At 49.5% G+C, this 18,503-nt stretch overlaps 1 protein-coding gene across 1 annotated transcript in view; it reads right to left on the reverse strand.

Annotated features, from left to right (window-relative positions):
* MYO18B (myosin XVIIIB) overlaps positions 1–18,503 on the reverse strand; it is a 220,840-nt gene that overhangs the window by 121,107 nt on the left and 81,230 nt on the right. Inside the window, exons 15-18 of the mRNA XM_036823428.1 lie at positions 17,130–17,195; positions 12,337–12,465; positions 11,376–11,519; positions 9,808–9,897 (exon numbers count right to left, since the gene is read on the reverse strand). Of these exons, the coding sequence (XP_036679323.1) occupies positions 9,808–9,897; positions 11,376–11,519; positions 12,337–12,465; positions 17,130–17,195 (429 nt within the window). The remainder of the gene's footprint in view (positions 1–9,807; positions 9,898–11,375; positions 11,520–12,336; positions 12,466–17,129; positions 17,196–18,503) is intronic.

Genomic DNA, 18,503 nt, shown 5'->3' on the forward strand with positions numbered 1-18,503 from the left:
GCCTGACGGCAAGGCCAGCGGCGGGAGGGGTGGGGGGGCCGCTGTCTGCTGGTCAAGGAGATTAAGCAGGTCTCACGGTACCTGCCCCTAAAGCTGCCCCAGGCATCACAGATGACTCAGGACAAATCTCCGGGGGCCCCCAGAGATGCAGGCGGACACCAGTGCAGGCACCACTGTATTTCCCTTCCCAGCTGGGGACGCCACCTGCTCGTAAGTAACAGTAATAGTGATAGTGACAGTAACAGTAATACCTTAGTCACAATCACCACCACAGACAGTGCTGATGGCGTGCCCAGCACGGGCTAACCCACAGAACCCTCACGGCAACGCAGACAGGCGGGTACTGACAGCTCCAGGCTGCAGATGAGGCACCAGGGTGCAGGCGGCCAAGGACAGCCAGCCAGCCAGGGGCACAGCTGGGCTATGAATTATGGCAGCCTGGCTCCTGAGCCTTCACTTCTAACCACACCATCAAACTGCCTCTTGGGGGCTCAAAGAACGTGTGCTGAGTGAACAAATAAATGTGTGTGAACCAAGGAGTAAATGTCGGTGGAGACGGGCCGCTGCTTTAAGAATGCCGAGAGAAGGGGCATCTCCTGAGCGGGACATGTGGGGATGGACACGTCACCGACTGGCCTTGGGGGGAGAAGGGACAGTTATGGGCTTTCACGAGCATTAGAAAGGGTCTTCAAGGAACCCTAGCACCCCCCAAAAAGATAATAACCCCTCAGATGCTGTCACCCACACATCCCATCCTGAGAATGTTCTTTGGTCCAGCCCCTACCTTCAGGATGGAGTTCAACCCTCTAACATGCTTCTCACGGCCCCTGTGACCCGGCCCAGCTTCATGGCCTGACCCCCACCCCGTAATCACCCTCGTTCCATGAGACACTCCAACCCCCAGACTGCAGGTGCCAGATCAGGTCCCCGCTCTCTGTCTCTGCCCTTGCTCTGCCCTCCACCTGGAATGCCTCCCCACCCCATGGCCTGGCTGGGCCTGCTCATCCTTCAAGACCCCTCCTCTGAGAAGCCCTCCCTGAGCCCATTCCCAGTCTGGGTAGATGCTCCTCCTCGATCCCAGCCAGACCTGGGTTCCAATCCCAGCTCTGCTACTCACGGGCTGTGTGATGTCAGACAAATCACTTCCCCTTGACGACCTTCACTTTCCTCATCTAGGACGTGGGGGTACCAACACCTCCCTCACAGTGTGATTTGAAGGTAAAATGAGATGATGCAGGTAAAGTATTTATCACAGCACCTGGCACAGACACACTGCTCATTAAATGTTACTTTAATTACTAAATTCGGTACTATTCCATTCATTCATTCAACGCCCACTGAATGCTTGGAGGGGTGCAGAAATAGCTGAGATGTATCATTATCTTTGAGGAACTCAGTTTGCTGGGGGGAAGGTAAAAAATGTCAGCTGTGTATTAGTCACAGTGGTGATGCGTCAGAGGTAGCGTGATGGCTGCTTTACAGGCACCTCCCCACACAGCCCTACACAGAGGAACGCGTAATATTACCGTCACCGTCTTACTCATGGTGACACAAGGGCTCAGAGTCTTGAAGGATCAGCCTACAATCCCGCAGCAATAAGGGCACAAGGTCAGCTGTCCCGATGGACCCTCTGCTCCTGTCCCAGAGCACCGGGGCAGGTCACTGTCCTCATCCCCACCTCGTACAGGCCCCGCTTCTGCATTTGTGTTGCAAGGCAGGTAGAGACGAGATGACGGGCCCCATTTTCACCTGGGGAAGCAGAGGCGCACAGAATGGACTTTCCAGCCGAGCCCTCCTCTGTGGGGCTTTGGCTCACCCCACCATGGCCATCCTTGAACAGGCTCACCCGGTGTCGGCAGAGCCTCTGCAGCTGGCTGTCCGCCGGGAGGATGCCCTCCCCGGCATGTGCCCCCAGTGAAGGCCCGAGAGACCCTAACATCTTGAGTCAGGTAGGAAACCAGGCTGCTTTATTCTCCTGGGGACGAGGGGCTACCACATCCCGTCCCCACCGAGGCAGAGCGCTGTGCCAGAGCACGGAACCAGGCGTCAGGAGAGCTGGGATGAGGTCAAGGCCCGTGACCCCCAGCAAGTCACTTCCTGTCCCCTCCTAGAGGTCAGCTGCTGCTGGACACCGTAACGGCCATCAGAGTCACCTCCCTCAGGGCTACGCTAACGCACTTCTGCCCTAAGTCTCCAGTCCCCGCTGCATCCCGGTGATTCTCTCGGCAATTCCTTACCCAGAAGTGAAACTTCCTGGGCTAATGAGGCCAGACATCGGGGCACATGGGCCTCCGTCTTTTGCCGTAAATAAGGTCCTGGATATATTCCAGAGAGAGAAGAGACCACCCCTCTCTCACGCACCGCCACGTGCTCCCGCAGCCTGCCAGGGGCTCCCTACCAGACTGGCTGCTTCCTTGTGAAAATAAAAAGCCCCACTTGGCATCCAGGCCGATTCTGCTTGAAGAAGATTTATAGCCAGCGACTCAGAGGCTCCTCGTCTCCTCTTCTGCTCCTTCGCAAATGAAGCACTCAAATCATTTTGCCATAACGTTGTCTTTTGACTAAGCCCCGTCAAATGGAGTTCCCACTGATGAGGCAACACCAAGCAAGTTTCAGCCATGGTTCTGCGGCTGTCTCCCCCGTGCTGAGATGAGGGTGGGGTGCAGATGCCGTGAAGGGGGCTGGGGGTCTTCAGGAGGCACAGCCCTGAAGGAGTGTCTGCTCCCCAACTGTCAACAGAAACTCGCTTCCAAGAAAGGAGAACCGTGTGGAAGGAGATGTGGGAAGAGATACTTTGTATTAACGTTTCTCAAAGTGTGATCCCCGGACCAGCAGGTTCAGCATCACCTGAGAACTTATTAGAAACACAGAAGCTCCAGGGCCACCCCAAGCCACCGACTCAGAACCTCGAAGGCCGGGATCCAGCGATCTACATCCTGACACGTCCTCTCGGGGATTCTGACACACATTCACCACTGCTCTAACACAGCACAACCCTCCCACGTCAGAGTCACCTCAAGGCTTGGTGAAGAGGCACTGAAGGACCCCCACCTCCAAGATTCCCTCCTGGGTCAAAGCCTTGAGAGATGGGACCAGGGAAGCTACAGGGTTAACAGCTCCTCTGGATGATTCCGATGCTCTTTAGAGTGCAAAAGCAACCAATATAAATCAACAGTAGCTTTGCCCAGGTCGTGGGTGGGAGGTGGTGGGGAGGGAAGGGAATTAGAGCCCTTTCTTCAAATAGAATCTTACTTGGGCCCCAACATGCTACATTCCACCAGATCTGAGCTGCCACTGATTGTAAGATGCACCGTTACAGAATGTAAGAAACGAACATGCGGCCAATTTTTAGTGTTAGCTGCCAATGACTGTTAAGATGCATCCTGAGTCCAGAGATGTACAAAGGGAGAAAATAATGTGCATCTGAGAATCGATAAAAACATAGAATGAAACCAAAAAAGTGCATATACTGTAATGGATGCAGGTATGGGAGTCCTGGAGCCCTCTGACCTCCTCCTCACCCTCTGGTGGGTCTGAAGAGACACAGGGCTTCAGAAAACACTTCAGGGCTTCCCTGGTGGTGCAGTGGTTGAGAATCTGCCTGCCAATGCAGGGGACATGGGTTCGAGCCCTGGTCTGGGAAGATCCCACATGCCGTGGAGCAACTGGGCCCGTGAGCCACAACTACTGAGCCTGCGTGTCTGGAGCCTGTGCTCCGCAACAAGAGAGGCTGCGATAGTGAGAGGCCCGCGCACCGCGATGAAGAGCGGTCCCCACTCGCCGCAGCTAGAGAAAGCCCTCGCACAGAAACGAAGACCCAACACAGCCAAAAATTTAAAAAAATAAATTAATTAATTTTTAAAAAAAAAAAAAAAAAAAAAAAAAAAGAAAACACTTCAAATTACCGCATCAGAGAAGGCAAGCCACAGAGTGGAAGGCATGTGTACTACTTTCATTGAGCAACTGACCTTATATCCATGGCATATAAAGAACTGCTACAAATCAACAAGAAAAGCAATAGAAAAGACGTGAAAGACCACTTTGCCAAAGAGGATAACCAAATAGCCAAAAACATGTGAAAAGGTGCAAATTAAAATCACAATGTTGTACAAGTGCACACCCACCAAAATCGCTAAATGAAAAAGGCAGATAATGCCCAGTGCAGGTAAGGGTGTAGAGCAGGCAGAATGCTCACCTGTGGCCACGTGCAAGTGCAAACCGACACAAACACGGTAGCAAGCTGTTTGGCAGCATCTACGAAAACTGAACACAGAAATAACTTAAAACCCAGCCATTCCATCCCTAGGTGTATTCCTAACAGAAATGTATGACCTGTGCACCAAAAGACACGTGTGAGGCTGTTCACAGCAGGCTTGTTCTTTATAGTTGAAAAGCAGAAACAACTGAATGTTCCTTTAGAGTAGAAGGGGTTAAGAGTGGTCTCTGCGCATAATGGACTACTCTACAGCAAAGGGAGGGAGTGATCCACCATCCCCCATGACGAGGCGGATGAATGCCACAAGTGATGTCAAATGAGAGAAACCAGACACAAGTGAGTACACACCTTTGGTGAATTCAGGCAAAGTGCAGAAACAGGGAGAAAACTAATCTATAGTGTCCGAAGTCAGTTTGGTGGTTACGGGTGGAGGGTGGTGGCTGAAAGGGGGCACCAGGGGGGAATCTGAGGGAAGCTGGGAGTGACCTGTGTCACACTCTGGGTGCTGGTTGCATTGGTGTGTCCGCTTTGTGAAAATTCACTAAGCTGTACACTTAAGATGTGTGCACTTTTGTGTATGTTGGACCTTAACATAAAGTCTAAAAGGCAGGAGGAAAGGAGAAACAGGAGGAAGAAGAAGAGGCGGCAGAAAGGGGGGTTTGAGGAGGAAGAGGAAGAAATCCTAACACTCAGTCATCTTAATGTGCTTCCTGGATAAAGTGCTGCTTCGACTCCTGGCTGAATTCTCTTTATGGCACTGGCATCACACCCTTGGCTTGCGTTTCAAGGAGATGCTACCAAAAGCATTCCTACAGACCCCTCTTGTATTTACTGTGTGAATAGTGCCCTTGGTGCCCTTTTAATGAGGATTCATGGGAGAAACTTCTCTAATATCTAGATTATCTCAATACCCTGAAAAGTTACTCTTTTCTCAAGCAACAGGTGTGTGTGTGTATGTTTAACCTAGGCACAACATGTCTATGGAATATCCTGTTTTCCTCTTTGCTTTGGTTGCTAGGAAGCTCAGTGTCAAAATTTCGGCCCACTTTTAATGGTTCCACTCACCCATTCTGTGTCTATTCTGTACCTGGGGCTGGGCTGACGTGATAAGCAAGACACATCCCTGCCCTTGGGTTCTCCCAGTCTAGCTGGGACACAGGTGATTAGGTTGCACCAATCAATGCTGTGAGGGGAAGGAAGAACAGGGCCAGTGGTAGAATATAGTGGGGGCCTAACCCACCCTTAGAGGGTCAACGAAGGCTTCTTGGAGGAAGCACCACCTGAACTAAGTAAGAAGGGATGACCCGACATTTACCAGGTGAAGAGGGTGGAGAGGAATGTTCCAGGCAGAGGGAAGAGCACAGGCAAAGGCTGTGAAGTAAGAGTGAGTCTGAGGCCAATAGTAAATGTCTATATTCTAACTCTTTCCCTGGTTTTCTATATTCCTCAAATCTTAGTTCCCTTTGCTCTGATTTTCTTAGCTTTAAATTTTTGTCTTATTTTTTCAAGGCCCCATGCATTCAACTGTGTGTGATACAAAGACAAAAAGAGCCTGGACAGAATATTCCGTAGGTGCTGACATGTCTATGCTTGGTTCAGGTCTCAGAAGCCTGGCTCCCTCCCTCTCTCCTCCCAGTGTCCCATAAGCTGGAGCTCTAGATGCTAAAGGTGCTCACCGCATCCCTCTCTCCTCCCAGTGTCCCATAAGCTGGAGCTCTAGATGCTAAAAGTGCTCACCGCATCCCTCTCTCCAAGTCTTGCCCAGCAGCGGACACATCGCAAACCCCCAAGTCCAACCTGACAGCTCGAGATGAATTACTGCATCAAGCGTCAGCTCAGTGGGAAGGAATTTCTACCGGGAAGTCACTGATATTCCCCACCAGCCCACAGAGCTCCAATTTTTTGCTTCTGCTGCTCTACTCATGGCTACTTCCGGCAAGAGAGGTCAGGCCGCTGGCCCTCTGGAGCCTCGATGGAGAATGTAAGGCACTCTCAGTTGTCATTTCCACTCCGCCTCACAGTCTCGTCCACGAGAGGGGCACCGGCTCATGGCGCAGCAGCCCCGCCTGCCCAGCTTCTCCTAACTCTGTGTGCAGACGTGACTCTCCCTTCCAGGGGCCCCTGCCTCTTGCCTGACCATAGGAGTGGGTGTGGATTAAGCAGACAGAGGACCCTTGGTGGGGAGAGTGGACACAGTCACGGGGAGGATGAGAAGGGTGGAAAAGAGACAGCCCCTCCACCCCAACTTCATTCCATGTCCCACATGAGCCAGCCAGGCTCAACTCAGGCTGTGAACATAGGGCGAAGGAGGAGTTATGTTGGCTTGATGGTGAATCTAATTACAGTCCCCATTAGCCATCAACCAAACCAAGCAATATTACCAGTAATGATAACATCATAGCCTCGCTGGTAGAGAAAGCTCTAGTTTTGCTCTGGACTGAGCTTTATCTCATGTTGCTTCAGGACCTTTGCACTTGCTGTTTCTACCCTTCCTCCAGATCTGCACAGAGATGGGTACAGCAAATCGTTCTGATCTAGATTCAAATATCTCAATCCACAGAAGCCTTCCCTGACCACTCAGGAAATATTGGCCCCCACTCGACCTCCCTCCACCGTCACCTCGCTCTGCTTAATACCTGCAGCACTCCACAATCTGAAACCAGTTTGCATGTTTATTTACTTGTGATCTGTCTCCCTCTATCGGCCTGGAGACTTGGTGAGGACAGGGACTTTGCTTTGTCCCTGGCTGTATCCAAGGGGTCCGGTTGAACGCCTGCCACATGGGAGATGCTCAGACATAGCATGTGATGAACAAGGGAATAAATAAGTTCCATCTGAACTTCACCAGAACCCTGTGAGGTACCCAGGGCTTCCTGAAGAAAGGCAGCGAAGCATTCAACTAGGGTGCAAAATTGAAGGGAGCACCGAAAACCTCAGAAATCAAGATAAATTAAAAACGTTAATGCAATTTTTAAGAAAATCAAAATTAATGCCAAAAATCTGTGATGACTAAAATATCAAACTTTTAAATAAAGAATCAAGACAGGATCCCACCGTGCAGAGTTCGTCACTTGCCTCACCCTAATCTTGGCCCGCAAACCCTGCATTTATTTAAAATTCTGATATTCTGCTCATCCTGGGTTTTTTGCATGCAATTTATCTCTTAAAAGATACCGCATTAGGTCTTCCCTGGTGGCGCAGTGGTTGAGAATCTGCCTGCTAATGCAGGGGACACGGGTTCGAGCCCTGGTCTGGAAAGATCCCACATGCCGCGGAGCAACTAGGCTCGTGAGCCACAACTACTGAGCCTGCGCGTCTGGAGCCTGTGCTCCGCAACAAGAGAGGCCGCGATAGTGAGAGGCCCGCGCATGGCGATGAAGAGTGGTCCCCACTTGCCACAACTAAAGAAAGCCCTCGCACAGAAACGAAGACCCAACACAGCCATAAATAATAAATAAATAAAGGGAAAAAGATGGTTCTATTTAAAAATATATATATATACTGCATTAAATATTATTTATCTCGCTGAGTTTTTTGGTGCCCCTTTCAATTCTGTGCCCCAGACACGTGCCTTCCTCTCCTCACCCTCATTCAGGCCCCGAGAGCTGAGTGGGATGGCAAGTGTTCCTTGGAGAGCTCTTTCGCCGTCTCCCCACAGCTCACTGACTGTGCCCCACATAATACGGAATGAAGACGTGTAGGGGTCTGTAATTTGAGATCGTCTCCTTGGGGGCAGGGCCATCCGGTTCATGTCTTCATCCCCAGCCCATGAACTCAATCTCCAGCCAAAGAGAGAAAATCCCGGCCTGCAGTCACACACTCCCCCAGCCCAACCTTCCCCAGTCACGTGTCCCTTCCATCCCCCAGAGTCGGCCACTACGCAGAATCTGGCATTATTATTCCCATGAATATCTTTACACCATAACGACTTAGGTATATTCCCCAATCAACGTATAGTATTGTTGTGCACATTTAAAAAATTGATATGTACTGTAACATATTTTAGGCATTCTTTTGTAAATTAATCCTTTTCCTTCAGCACTTTGTTTTCGAGGGCAATCCATGTTGGTTCATGTATCTCTGGTTGAAGGGTCAGGAAACATCTTCTATAAAGAGCCAGATAGTAAATATTCTTAATCTCTGAAGGTCATACAGTCTCTGTCACAACTACTCAACTCTGCCTTTGTAGCACAAAAGCAGCCAGAGACTATGCACAAATGAATGGGCGTGGCTGTGTGCCCATAAAACTACAAAGAACAGGTGGTGGAATGGATTTGCCCTATGGGCCACAGTTTGCCTGCCTCTTTATCCATTTTCACTTTGGTAACTCAGTTTTTAGTATAACAAAATGCGTTCATTCTGTCAACAGACTCCCTTTTGGGTGTTTACATTTCTTCAACATGACAAATGCTGCTGCTATAAGCTTCTTGTCCTTTCATTTAGGTGAGAGAGATTCTCCTGCAAGTGTGCCTAGAAGTGGAATTGCTGGGCCACAGGGTACAAGCAGCTTCATCTTTCAGAGATAATGCTAGATTGTTCAAGAGCCATGAGATCAATTTACACTCCCACCAGCAGCATGAGTTCCTGCTGCTACGCACCCCTGCCAGCACTTGGCTACACCAGACTTCTGGATTTTGCCCATCTGAAGCGTGAAATGACACCTATTGTCGTGTTAATTTACATTTCCTGATTGCTAGTTAGTTGCTCATCTTTTCATGAGTTTATTGGCCATTTGAATTCCTGATCACAGGAACTCTTGTTCCTGGGAACTGCCAATTCCTAATTTTTGCCCTTTTTTTTTTTTTTTTTTAAATATTTTATTTATTTATTTATTTATTTATGGCTGTGTTGGGTCTTCGTTTCTGTGCGAGGGCTTCCTCCAATTGTGGCGAGCGGGGGCCACTCTTCATCGCGGTGCGCGGGCCTCTCACTATCGCGGCCTCTCCTGTTGCCGAGCACAGGCTCCGGACGCGCAGGCTCAGTAATTGTGGCTCACGGGCCCAGTCGCTCCGCGGCACGTGGGATCCTCCCAGACCAGGGCGCGAACCCATGTCCCCTGCATCGGCAGGCAGACTCTCAACCACTGCGCCACCAGGGAAGCCCCTGCCCATTTTTTTTAACTGGAGTGTCTGCCTTTTTTCCAGTTGATTTGAGGAAATTCTTTACATATTCTGGTTACTCTTTGTCAGTTATATGAGTCACAAATTTCATCTCCAAGTATGTGGTGTGTCTTTATTTTATGCTCTGACAATCAGAAGTTGATTACTTTACCCGGGGTCACAGTGATCATTTTCCCCCTGCGATTTGTGCTTTTGTGACTTATTTAAGAAATTCTTCCCTTTGGAGCCAAATGACATGGGTTTGAATCTCAGCTCTATACTTGCTGATTGTGTGGCCTGGGGAAGGAACCTAATATCCCAGAGCCTCCGTTTCCTCCTCTGTACAACGGGGACAGTAACAGCATACACTTCACAGGGTTATTCTGAGGCGGCGTGAAGGCACTTAGCACAATGCCAGGCTCATCCTCATCATCTTCTCCATCAGCAGACCTCCCCCCGCACAGGGACCCCGCACAGGAGGGATGGGGCTACCTTGCTCTCCAGCAGGTCTGTGTTCTGCCGGAGATCATTCCGAGACCTCTCTGACTTCTCTAGCTTCTGTCTCAGCGCTGTAAGCTCCGCCTAGAAAAGCAAACACCTTAACAGAAGCCATTCTGGACTGGAGGTATAGGTTCCATGTATACAATAAAGAGTGGCCAGGGAATGAAGTAGGCAATTCAGCAGCCTATCTGTGATGACACCCAGATGCTAAGTTCCTACGAGGGATGTTTCCTTTGACCATTTCTGAATATCAATGTCTCTGCTCACGCAAGTCTGGTCCACACCAGCCCAGTCTAGGGGCTGAATGCAAATCCTCAGAACAGGACCGCTGCTTACCCCGAGACTGGGCATGCCCAAGTGAGACGGGCGCTCAGCTCTTCATCTTCCCCAATTATCACTTTCTGGCCAGTGGGTCAGCACGAGGTTTACAAGACCACCATTAGGAGCAACTGAAATGCCCACCCACTGCAGGCTGGTGGAGTGAACCATGAAACACACACACCAAGGAGGACTATGTGGCCATGAAAAGAGAACAAGGAAGACTTCTTTAAAAATGGGAATCCTGTGACAATATATAAATGTATCACATTAACATGTTGCACACCTTAAATTCACAATGTTGCAGGTCAAACATATTTCAATTAAAACATTTTTTTAAAGAAAATCCAAAAAAATAGACATAGCATGATTCTTAAAATATATTTTGAAGTGAAAAACGCAAGTTGCAGAAGAAAACATAGTATGCTACCTTTTGTGTAAAAAAGAAAGGAACCATTAGTTCAGTGTGTGTGTGTATGTGTGTATACAGGCATACTTTGTTTCATTGAGCTGGGTTTTATTGCACTTCACAGACATTGTATTTTTTTACAAATTGAAGGTTGGTGGCAACCCTGTGTTGAGCAAGTCTATTGGTGCATTTTTTCCAACAGCATTATTTTTTAATTAAGGTATGTACATTGTTTTTTTTAGACAGAATGCTACTGCACACTTAATAAAGTACAGTGTCAACTTTTATAGGCTCTGGGAAGCCACCAAATTCACGTGACTCACTTTATTGTGATATCCACTTTATCTCGGTGGTCTAGAACTGAACCTGCACTATCTCCGAGAAGTGCCTGTATTTGCTAATTTTTGCAAAAAGGAACAACAGGCAGGATAAACCAGAAACCAATCAGAGCAGTTATCTATACCAGGTGGGTGCTAACGGGGTAGAAGGGAGAGTAAGGGGAGTGCCCCCTGAGAGGTAAGAAGATAAAGGACTCAGAAACTCTCGCCTTGAGTCTCTCGGGGATGAGCAGTAAGCGAGCGTTCGCACGCCCCCGGGGTGGTGATGGCGCCTCTGACCAGCACCCACTAGCCTAGGGAGGAGCTGGCCACGTGGTGCAGGGCGGTCTGTGTCGAAGGGAGCAGAGGGATATCTGCAAGGGGGCAGCGAGGGCTGTTGGTGGAGCATTCCCAGATGAAGAATTTCGAGGGGTGGGGCACTCGGTCTGGATGCAAACACTTGGGGGGGGATGGGGGGGGCGGGGGGAGGCGCCCTGCCTGCCCCGTGGACCCACCTCCTTGGCGCGGAGCTGCTCCTCCCCGATGGTGGCACTCAGCAGGGGCCGAAGGGAACCCAGGAGCTGCCACCACGGCCAGTCCTTGACCGCCAGGAACACAGCCACGTTCTTCTGGATGCACTGGGCAGCCAGCCGGTGAATCTGCAGGGGAGGGAGAGTGGAAACTGAAGGGCCTCTCCCAGGCCAGCTGAAGGAGGCAGAGGGTGGCAAAGGGGGTAGAGGAAATGGGTTTATCCTAGTGGAAGGGATTGGGTAAACTTAAAAAAAAAAAACCTTCCTTTCATGGAGTCAGGCTCCTGGCATCAATATTAGGCCACAGTTTAATCTTGCATCACCTAATAATAATAATAGGACAAGGAGTAGAAAACATTACGTAACACAACAGGGTCACCTCTTACATGGGGATCAGGCTCAGAAGTCACTGTGCAAGACAAAAACTATCCTCAAAAATCCCTGACACTGCCTGCGAGAAACAGTGGCCACGATCATGTCACTAGTTGATATTTGGTCCCAAAGGCCTCTGTGGCCAGGTCCTGCCCACGTGCTCTCTGCTGACCCATGAAAGCCAAGTTCTCCAGAGATGGGACAGGTTGAAACCATTTCCAACCCAGGAGGGCTTGGACAATCTCATGGATATCCTGACCAAGGCTCACATCGGTGGTGATTTGATGTCAGGGTCCTAGAACAATCATATCATCTTACAAAGTGTCTATTAAAGTCTGACCACTCGGGGTGGGTCTGCGGACCAGCAGCTCTGGCACCATCATGGGAGACGGGCAGACCCCCGTGCTCACTCCAGACCCACTGGACCAGAATCCACACGTTAACATCCCACTGGAGATTCATGCACAAGAGGAAGTGTGAAAAGCAGGGATGACAGCCCCCGGACCAGCACAGATGGTGCTTTTCCAGGAACCAGCACCCCTGCCAGGTTCACGAGGCACTTGGGCCCCCGCACCTTCAGCTTCTTGAATTCCTGGCGAAACAGAAAGCCCTTGCAAGCCGCCTGGAACAAGATGATGCTGTGAGACACCAGCTTCTCCCGCTGCTTCTCCAGCCTGGAGACCACGCCCGCCTTGAGGAAGACCTGGAAGGAGAGAAGGCTGCAGGTGACTTCGCTGCCACCGAATCAGACTGCCTCAAGTGGGAGGGGCTGCCGCTCAGACCCCAGTTCTCCTAGATCTACCCGAAATATCTGTCAATAGCTGCCCTTGACTGGGGGTCTAAATGGTCAAAGCATCTTGTCTCCTGATGCCTCCTCTTTCCCTTCTTCTGGTCCCTGGATGCTCAGAGTGGGGTCCACGCACCTGAGTGTGGTCATCGTCACCTCCTGGGGGTTTGTTAGAAACGCAGCATCTCAGGCCCCACCCCAGAGCTGCTGAAGCAGAACTGGCATTTTCATTTAATCCCCAGGGTATTCATGCACACACTCATTTGAGAACCACTGGTAGGACAGACCTGACTAAGCGTCTCTGTGCACCGGAATCACCCAGGGAAGGTGGTCAATGCACATTCCCAGGCCCCACCCCAGGATATGCAGAATCATGGGCTTGGTGTCAGTCCTGGGTGTGCATTCTTTTTTGATAAGTGCTGTTGGCCATGAGACAAGCGCCACCCCAGAAATACTCGGTCCTGCCTTATAAGGAGGGGCAGAGAATGTGGGGGAAGTGAGGGCAGCCCTCCTTGGTCAGGAGGGGATGGGGCCTGGCTGGTGCCACCGGCGGGAGGTGTAGGCATTGAGCAGAACACAGTGGAAAACACAGTTTCCAGGCCTTGGCGCATCAATAATGGACGAGGGCCCCTGCAGCAAAGTGATCACTGCCTCCCCGGCACCCCCGCAGCTGCCCCCAAGAGACTGCAGGGAACACGGGAGGGTTTTCAGAGAGAACCGGAAGCTCTGGGGCCAGGCCTGCTCCGGCCAATGCAGTGGGGTCACTAAAGCTGGTGTCGCCTCCCCAGAGGCAAAGGAAAGACACTCTGCTGCTGGGATATGTATGAGTCGGTGACAGGGGAGGGTTACGTTTCAGACGCCTTCATGCCGCTTATTTCTAAGCACAGTCCTGTGCGTTTCCTTGCCAGATGTGGCTTGTAGCCCCAAAGGTGTTCAGTTTCTCTGGAGCCACTGGTGAGCTCCACCTTGATCACTGATATTGTCAAGTAATCCATGACATTATCAATCAATGGCTAACATTGATGGAGCCCGCCTGTGTTCTGGATCTGAACTAACCGTTTGGTATGCAGGCAAAGCACTTTACATGCAGAATCTTACAAGGTAGTTACAACAATCCCCCCATTTCATGGAGGGAGAAACTAAGGCTAAAAAAGGCATGTGCCAACAATCCTCCACCAGCAGGTGGTAACACCGGGATTTATTTCCCTCTCTCTGACTCCAGATGAGACTACAATTGTCACTGAATGTAATTAACATTTGCATGGCATCTACATTTTTCCAAAGCTCTTTCTCCTATGTCCCATTTTAATACGCAGAACAGTCCCACGAGGAATCTGTCAGCTCAAGGAAGCTGCGTCACTGACTCAAGTTCACATAGCTGGTGGTCAGCAAAGCTGAGACTTGAACCCAGAACCTCAAGTCCACGCCCTGTACCCGTTCTCAATGTTGGCAGGAAGCTTCATTTCCTCGCTCACATGATCCAAACACCGGGAGTTTGAGGCTGAAATGCAATGTGATTCCAGGTGGAATAAAGGGTCTCAATCGATTCTCCATTCCCTTAAACCCATTTTCTGTAATGAAGACCACTCTGCTAATCCCACGGTAAACTTTTTCTCAGAGGAAAAATGGAAATTAGCGCAGCCAATCGGTGCTAACTCTGTTTTGCAACCCTCCATCGCTTTACAGAACACTATCAGCCAGGACTACCAAGAAAATTAGCCTCATTGAAATAAAGACACGACTGACTCATTACCTATCAGATTGCCTCAATAATGACTGTATTAATTTCACAAGCTAGTGAGTCCCAAAAGCTGCTATAAAAAAAAAATCAATGATCAAAGTGATGAGAGCGCTAGTCCATATATTACAAAAGGCAGCGAGTGCTGCCAAACCCGTTATTGATTAAGTATGAGGCTTTCATTAAAAAGATAATTGGAAACGACCATACGCAGAGTGGGAATAAGTCATCGCCGCTGCAGAATCTTAGCTTGATTTTTTTTTTCCTTTTAAGAGCGTACTGCTGACCAGAAGGCCGACGGCATGTGGAATCCCACCTTTTTCATAAATGTCATGGCCCTCGGCACAGGCTTCGATAAGGTACCGGGGGCTGAGAATCACAAAGAAAAATCTAAATTATTCACTTTTCAGGGGTCCAGCTGCTTATCGGGCCCACGCAGAGTGTAACATCCCAACATCCCTATCTTTAAGGGATCTCTGGGAGCCACTGTTGGGCAAGGCAAGGTTTAAAAATCTAATATGGCAACCGCTCTCCTTTCTGGTATTGCTAAGGAATTAGCTACCCGTCTCTTAGTAATTTTCCAGATTAGAGGAGTTTAATTCTTTAAACGTTAAAACACTATCCTGTTTGACAAGCATCCTGACCCCGTTGGCAAATGCCTGCCACAAGTGATGACAGCCAGCCCCTGTAATTTACTGATTCCCACAGCCAGCTTGGGAGGCAGAGAGCAGTGGGTCCATTTTACAGATGCGGGAACTGAGGCTCAGAGAGGCTAAATCACTTACTCAAGATCCACACAGTTAGGCAGTGGTGGGGCCTGGGTGTGGACCAGGTCAGCCTGTTCTCTTCCCCTATTCACAGCCTTCCCACCTACTAAGTGCCGAACCCTGCAAAGCATGAGAGTTGCATCTGCCCTTAAAGATCTCAGTCTATTGCCTTGCCTGGCTCCCCAAAGGACACAGTGACCTTGATTTGCTCTGGACAGTTTCTTAGTGAATGCCAAGTATTAATAATAATAATGTTTTATTATGGGGATGTTTTTGGCTTGTAGACATCTTGCCTCGCCACTGTGAGACTCTGTATAGCGACTTTTCATCTTGCTGTTTTCTTCCCTGCTCTGCAATAGTTGATGGGATCACAGGGACTGGTTTTGAAATTCATGAAATAACTAAGTAATTTATCTAAACAGTGGTTCTCAAACTTGAGCATGTACTGGAATCCCCTACAGGGCATGTTACAACCCAGACTGCAGGGTTCCATCCCCAGAGTTTCCGAATCAGCGGGTCTGGGGTGGCACCTGAGAGTTCTGTTTCCGGGAAGTTCTCGGGTGCTGCTGCTGCAGCTGGCCTAGGGACCACACTTTGAGAACCACTGGTCTAGAAGGATGAAGTTCCTGGAGCTGAAGAAGAATTCCTCTGATTCAAGACCATAAACACCTGTGTGTAAAGAATTTGCTGTATATTTCCATTAATAAACAATAGAACCCACAGCGTATCGAAGAGAACTTGGGGGTTGGACCAGTACAGGTTTCCATGGCAGCTGTGCTCCTGGCTCCCTAGAGGACCTGGAAAAGGGGCTGACTTCCCAGAGGTACATTTTCCTCATCTGTGAAGAAGGGATACTGTAATTATCTCAAGAGAGACTGTGAGGGGAAAAGAGGAATGATATATGAATTTGCCTAGCATAGCACCAGGCTTGTGGTGGGAGCCCAGTAACCCAGGGGTTTATCTCCTCTACTGGACATGTCCACAGAGTTGCTGCCAGCTCCCAGCAGGATCAATCAGGTTGGAACCACAGCAGACTAACAGCTTCAACCATAGGCTGTAGAAGGACCAAGAAGCCTGCGGGGAGAGGCTAGTGTGTCTAGGGGGCAATGACCAGCGTGAATGACTGTGAGCTCTCCGAGGAAAGAGGTGTGATGGGGTGGCACACTTCACTTTGCAAGAGGTACTAATGGCCAATAATGCCACCAACACTTTACACGGTACCTGAACGTGGAAGGCAATTAATTGACAAAGGTTTCCTGGGTGCCATTAATCAATCAGTAGATAACTAAGTGGGGAGGTGGTCCCTTGGTCTCTTCTCTCTGCAGTTTGTATTTCTAAACGTTGTCCCTACTCCCCTGCCCTCCTCCTGGGTCCCTGAGTTTCCAACCTCTGTTCGCCACTCCCCACACTATGACCCAGGGAACGCTAGTTCTGGGAGGTGGTAATGGGTCTTCCACAAAAACAAAAGGGTGAGGGTTCCAGGGTCAGATCATTTGGGGAGCCCTGAACACTATATTTTCCCTCTTGAAAACTTACAAGATGTATGAGCATATTAGGGCTCCATGAAATTCTTCTCTAAAGGTTTCAACTTTTCTGGAAGGGCTTTTGGCTCAACACCAGCTTGGAGAAATCTACGTCTCTCAGCCCTAAAATCATGTACCTTCTTCTCACACCCTCTCCTTTCACTTACTGCTGCTAATCCGCTAGGACTACTGTTGTGTTACAGTTGGTTGCAAAGCAAAAGTTACAAGGCTCAGAGTGAAGCTGGGTGTTTTCTGAGGTTCCGAAAGTCCTACCTGAAGTCCAGATGTTAATTCTCCAGACCACTGAGGTCCCTGGGAGTGTTACCTCTAATAAATGATATTCCCCAATGTTATTTCCTCCCACATTATAACATTTTGTCTTAACAGCCTTGTCACATAACAAGGGCAGAGATCACTTAGCCCCGTGTTCAGCCCTGTCTGGTGGAAAGGAGACACACAGAAGTAGTGGATGCTGAGGAAGGACAAGACTCAGGTCTCACGTGCGTCCCTGATGTCATGGGTAGAACGGCAAAAGGAAGAAGCTCTACTCACCTGGCTGTGCCCCACGGCCACTGTCTTCTTCTCCAGATCCAGGGTCTGCAGGAGCTCTGCCACAGCCTGGGAAAAAGAGGAGAGTTAGAAAGGAAGACAGACTGAGGGCAGGAGACTCCCAAAGTGGAAGGTCAGCTGGCTGCATGGCTGAGGGATACACCGGGAGAGAGAGGGTGACCCCACATGTCCGTGAGCTGACAGAGCTCCACCTCCCCAGGTAAGTGCGGAGGATGAGCACGTACTGGGCACCTACTGTGTACCATCCACCCTGCTGGGACCTTCACAGACACCACCTCGTTCCAGCCTCACAGCAACCCTAGGTGGGTCGTCATACTACCATGCCCACTTCATAGAGGAGAAAACCACAGATGCAAAACTCAACGGAAAATGTGTCTGCTACGGAAAACAGTATGGCGGCTCCTCGAAAAGTTAAACGTGCAGTTACTATATGATCTAGAAATTCCACTTCTAGATAGATACCCAAAAAAGTGAAAGCAGGGACTTGAACAGATACTCACACACACTCATATTCATGCCAGTACCATTCACAGTAGCCAAAAGGTAGAAGTAACCCAAGTGTCCATCAACAGATGGATGGATAAACAAAATGTGGTACATATGCCCAACGGAATATTAATCAGCTTTAAAAGGGAAGGAAATTCTGACACATGCTACAACATGGATGAACCCTGAGGACATCATGCTAAGTACAATAAGCCAAACACAAAAGGACAAATACTGTATGATTCCACTTACAGAAGGTCCCTAGAGCAGCCAAATTCATAGAGACAGAAAGTAGAATGGTGGTTGCCAGGGGCTTCGGGGAGGGGCGTGGGGAGTTAGTGTTTACTGGGTACAGAGTTTCGTTTCAGTTTTACAAGATGAAGGAATTGTGGAGATGGATGGTGGTGATGGCTGCACAGCAGTGTGAATATACTTAATACCACTGAACTGCACACTTAAAAATGGTTAAAATGGTAAATCTTATGTTACCTATGTTTTACCACCATTTTAAAAAAACGGAATGGAAGCATTTCCCCAAGGTTATAAGTTACACATGGGCCGAACCAGACTCGAATCAAGGTGTGTCGGGCCACAATGCAACACCTATGTCTCGACTGCTTCCCAGGTCCCAGACAGCTGCAGAGGGCCCTGGGCTACTGGGGAACTTACCTGCTGTGTCCCCCATGACAGCCTCCCCAGCACCCTGTCCTTCTCATCACACGTGCCGGAGACGGCCTCACTCTCCCAAATATGTGAATAAATGGCGTGGCCTTTAACCCTGTGTTCCTGACCTAGGTTAGGGAGGGAGAGCCTGTGTTTAATTCACCTGTTTCCTCCACTGCACCTGGTACTGTTCTATGCATACGGTAG

This window comes from Balaenoptera musculus, chromosome 14, assembly GCF_009873245.2.
Source record: "Balaenoptera musculus isolate JJ_BM4_2016_0621 chromosome 14, mBalMus1.pri.v3, whole genome shotgun sequence".
Classification (NCBI taxonomy): domain Eukaryota; kingdom Metazoa; phylum Chordata; class Mammalia; order Artiodactyla; family Balaenopteridae; genus Balaenoptera; species Balaenoptera musculus.